Source organism: Hippocampus comes, unplaced genomic scaffold (assembly GCF_001891065.2).
Source record: "Hippocampus comes isolate QL1 unplaced genomic scaffold, H_comes_QL1_v1.1 scaffold743, whole genome shotgun sequence".
Lineage (NCBI taxonomy): Eukaryota > Metazoa > Chordata > Actinopteri > Syngnathiformes > Syngnathidae > Hippocampus > Hippocampus comes.
The window spans coordinates 18,995-24,007 of record NW_017805339.1 but is presented as its reverse complement, the minus strand read 5'-3'; the positions used below and the strand labels follow the sequence as shown (position 1 = coordinate 24,007).

Here is a 5,013-nt window from a genome sequence, read left to right as displayed (position 1 = left end):
CAGTTGGTCTCAGTTGGAATTAAACGTTTTCAGTTTATTTTCGTTTAACAAACGTGTCAGTTTAAATGAACAAAGTTATCTTCAGGCTGGTTGAAGAGTGATTGTTGTGAAATACTGAATTGGAGGTTTAATCACAATCGAGGACTGCGTGGTACCCTAGTGGTTAGCACGTCTGCCTCACAACTTTCAGGTTCGGGGTTCGAATCTCTGCTTCCTGTGCGGAGTCAGCTTCATGTAAGATTCTAAATTGTCCATTGGTGAGAATGTCAGTGTGAATACTTATCTTTATGTGGGCTGACAATTAGGGTTTATTTCAGACTCTATTTTGGTGTCGTACATGTGAGTTAAGAGGCCAACGATTGGCTGGCGAACAGTCAATCTTCATTTTCGATCAACCTCAAACGACTTCCTTTCCGGAATATTCTGTGTTTTATTGTTTAAAATATGAACATGCATTTGGAGCTTAGCGAAAGTGTGATCGAGACTCCTCATGAGTTGTGTTCCTCTTTCTAAAGGGAAGTTGGTTGCATCTGATTGAGTTGCAAGAAAGAAAAGTTGTACCTCCCCCCCAGGGAGCCTGGCTGGCAGGCAGGCAGGGTCTGCTAAGCTACTTAGCACCCACAAATATGCCTCTTCCAAAGAGCTTTACGCTCAACACATCCTCTGCAATCGCCTTTTATTACTTCCCAACGAGTCTCCAACTAAAGTCAGCTTTTGACTTTTTCTGACGTCACAACCAGGAGTGACAAAATAAATATGATGATGGACTGAACAGCAGAGAGCGGAGAAGCGCCGAACATGGCCTCTAGTTGGTCGATTGGCTGTCACACAAGGGAGGCAGCGATGCTTGCTGTGTTCGGGCGCGGGGGCAACAGTGCGTGCTTCCTCCTTTCTGTTCATCCACAATAAAGTCATAAAAGAACCAAACACCATGAATGATTTTTGTGACAAAGAAGTATATGTTCCAATGACAAGAGACAAATCAGAGTTGTCGAAATAAAGGTGGCTGCCTGTACACTTAGGAAACGTGTTCCCATGGCCACAGTTAAGTTCCAGTTCCTGTACTATGGACCAAGGGTGACGTGCGCCATGTAATCTGCGGCCATTTATACACCCTGCCATATTGGATTATGATTACACAAGGAGCAGTGCTGGAAAAAGGAAAAGGGAGTGTTGCGGGGGGATGGGAGGGGGGGGTGGCAGATGATCAAGTAGATCATTGAAGCGCGCCTCGCCCTCCTCACCTGCGGTCCCGACACTCTCACAACGCGTCGAGCCGAGTTTCCCGCCGACTGTTGTGGTGAACAAAAATTCATTATTTTGCAGTTGTAAAATGACCTCGTTCGAATTATATCTTTTATTTTGATTTTTGGTTTCTTTGTTAATTAAATTCCTAGAATGATTCATATGAGTGTAAATATAAATACAGTGTGAAAGTATTCACAAAGCTTTTTCGACCTGTTTGGCCTGTCGTATTCCAAAATTGAGAAAAAAATAATAAATCATGCCCTCAAAATTCGACATGCAACACGCCCAATTTATCGGATGAACATAACAACAAAATTAAATTACTCATCCTTTCATGGCATTGATTCCATGCATCACACTTTTTTATTTATGTGTGTGTGTGTGTGTGTGTGCGTGTGTGTGTGTGTGTGTGTGTGCGTGCGAAAGAACCAGGGCTAAAGATCAGTAATTGCCTTTGGTGGTGCGTTGCCCTTCCTTTCATATTGAGGCACAAAAAAAAAACGAGGGTGGATTTCAACGAGAACCTTGACTCAATCCGCGACGATCCGAAGACGTGTACGGACGTGCGTCGAACCAATCGGACGACTTGATTGTTGATCTGTGTTACAACTTGACGTGAATTAAAAGAAAGAAAGAAAGAAAGAAAGAAAGAAAGGGGGAAAAAAACGCTCACGGCCGTGAAGAAAAAGAAGACAAAACGGTTCAGCTGAAACATGCCTTGAATCTCAACGTTGATCGGTCGAGCGCATAAAGGTTACATAATACTTGAAATATGTTTTTTTTTTCGAGGGTATTTTAAAAATTTTGGTCAAGCTCCGTCCGTCTGTGTGGAGCTGATGGAGATTTGGGTTCTACGTACGGGCGACGACGAAAACTCAGTTGTCTCATCATTCTTGTAAATCTCATTTACGCGGTTCGCATTTGTTTGGAAGTGGACAAAATCTCAAGGAGGAGGTTCTCTTGTAATCACCCTGGAAAAATGCAACCAAAATGTTTGCTTCAAACCAAAAATGGCAGAAATTGCCATTTTGGGGTGTTGCTTCTTGAGACTTTTTTTTGGTGGACGTGCCTGCCAAAAGTAATTTTGAGGACTGAATTTTGGGCTGTCTGCCGCCACCCAAGTCAAGCATGAACTTTCATCAGGAAAATTCCGTTCCCGAAGCCACATAAAAACTTTCAGGCCTGTTTATCATGAATCGAGCCACCAAAAAAAATTCTCAAAAAGCCACGCCCGAAAAGAGACACGCCCAAGTGTGCCTTCGCGGTTTGAAATGGCCAATTTCGCGTGATATCCTGACGTGCGTTGATGTGGGCGCAGGCCGGGCCAAGATGGTGGACCGCCTGGCCAACAGCGAGGCCAACTCCAAGCGGATCTCGGTGGTGGAGGGCTGCTTCGGCGCGGCGGGCCAGCCCCTGGCCATCCCGGGCCGCGTGCTGATCGGCGAGGGCGTCCTCACCAAGCTGTGCCGCAAGAAGCCCAAAGCGCGCCAGTTCTTCCTCTTCAACGACATCCTGGTCTACGGCAACATCGTGCTGCAGAAGAAGAAGTACAACAAGCAGCACATCATCCCGCTGGAGAGCGTCACCATCGACACGGTGCCCGACGAGGGCGAGCTGCGCAACGGCTGGCTCATCAAGACGCCCACCAAATCCTTCGCCGTCTACGCCGCCACCGCCACCGAGAAATCCGAGTGGATGAACCACATCGGCAAGTGCGTCCAGGAGCTGCTCCAGAAGAGCGGCAAGGCACCGGCCGGCGAGCACGCCGCTGTCTGGGTGCCCGACTCGGAGGCGGCCGTCTGCATGCGCTGCCAGAAGGTCAAGTTCACGCCCGTCAGCCGCCGCCACCACTGCCGCAAGTGCGGCTTCGTGGTGTGCGGGCCCTGCTCCGAGAAGAAGTACCTGCTGCCCAGCCAGTCGTCCAAGCCCGTGCGCGTCTGCCAATTCTGCTACGGCCAGCTGGTGGCCGGCGGACGCTCCGACACCGTCTGCGGACGCGCCGGGGACTTCCGCGACGTCTCGGACGACGACGACGACGATGACGACAGCAGCGACTGAGGATTGGGGGCGCGCCCCCGCCCCCACCGCACTGACTCCGTTTTGAACTGAGACTCTGCTTGCTCGCCAAGTGCGGTCACCCCCCGTCACGCAACGAGGAGGGTGAGGTCAAAGTCATATACTACGAGAATAAAGGAGAAAAAAAGGAATTTGTTCAAGTCAAATGATTATTTTATTTGGAGGCTGGTGGGTCCTGCATTTTGAGGAAAAATTGTATTTTGAGTCAATTTTCCCAGAAAAAAAAAGGCATTTCTTTGACGAAAGTCATGCTCGAGAGCAGCTATTTTTTTCCCCTGAGAACCTTTTTTTTTTTTCTAAAATGTCTGTGGAGGGCAATTTTTTTCTCTCAAAGAAATAGTATATTTGAGAATCATTAAGAAAAGAATAAAGTGAAATATTTTCCTAAATTGGAAAAGTCATTTCATTTTTGCTGACCCAAAAGAATTTTAAAAAAAACGTATTTTTTCAAGAAAGTTGTATATTTGAAAAGTTGCATTTCTATTCAGGAAAGTCATTTTGAAATGGGTAAATGACTCAAAATATTTTTTTAAAAAGTGAATGAAATATTTTGATTAAATATTTTTTTTCAGTTTGTCCCCAACCAATTTTTTGGCGGAGGGAGGGTCACATTTTTCCAACATTTTTTTAATGTAGATTAAAAAAAAAAAATCAAGCTCTTTTGTCGAATAAATAATTTAAAAAACTCTATTAAAATAATTATTTTCAAGAAAATCATATTTGATGTGTGTGTGTGGGCGGTATTTTTGCCAAGAAAAAAAAATATGTCTGATTAGTCAGTTCTGGGAAAAATTTGATTGTTCAAGAAAAAAAACAGATGCATATGACAATTTTTTTTTTGTGTGTCCTCTTGATTTAAACTCTCTTACCAACCCCCACCCAGCCCCCAAGTTTTTCAAGGGAAAAAAAGTCTGAGGATTGTTTTACTAGAAAATCTTTTTTTTTAATTGAAAAAAAAAAACAGTATTGCAAAAACTCCAGCCTTTGCCTGATTCTCAAAACAATAACTTTTCCTTGTAGTCACAGTTTTTGCTTTTCAGTATTTCCTGTCTATTTTCTACAAGATGATGATGATGATGTCATGTTGCTGCTTAACTCGAGGGGCAAACACGCATGTGCCTCCACCGTGTCACCTTTGTGCCTCATCCAACACACTAAAATGCCCCCTCAGTCAGAGGGGGAAAAAAATGTGGTGCTTGCAAAACGTTGTCTGTAGCAACAGTTTCCATGGCGACACCCAGGGTTGTACAATGAACCTTTTTATTTTTTGAACGCCAGCCAGCCAGCATGGCTGGTGACTCTCTCAAGTTACCCGCGAGTCAGAATCTTCTACGAGCGGGCAGAGGAGGCACCGTAACGAGACTTGACGGGCCAACCTCAAGTCTATCTGACTGACACAATTGCTTCGCGCATCACCAGCCGAGCGGGCCGCTCCGTTTTTATCGACACCACCCAAAATGAGTTTGAAATCACATTTGGCGGGTGTCAATTTTGAACCGTTTTTAGTTGGGGTAAAAGCTTGTCTGTTTTTTTGTGGCTACTTTATGAATGACTAATCAAACGAATGTATGTAATTTGTGTGCGGTTATGCGTAGTGAATTTTTAATCACCCGTCTGTGTTATCAAGGAGTATCGGGGCCCCACCTAAAGAAAACAAAAAAAAGAATCGCACTACATATCGTAATCTTC

General features: G+C 44.9%; 1 protein-coding gene across 1 annotated transcript; it reads left to right on the top strand.

Moving 5' to 3' along the window:
• The first annotated feature begins 2,518 nt into the window (after nucleotides 1-2,518).
• Nucleotides 2,519-3,451, top strand: plekhf2 (pleckstrin homology domain containing, family F (with FYVE domain) member 2). Its single transcript, XM_019871820.1, has one exon. The coding sequence runs from the start codon at nucleotides 2,578-2,580 to the stop codon at nucleotides 3,304-3,306; it is 729 nt and encodes a 242-aa protein (XP_019727379.1). The 5' UTR covers nucleotides 2,519-2,577; the 3' UTR covers nucleotides 3,307-3,451.
• Nucleotides 3,452-5,013: the final 1,562 nt, after the last annotated feature.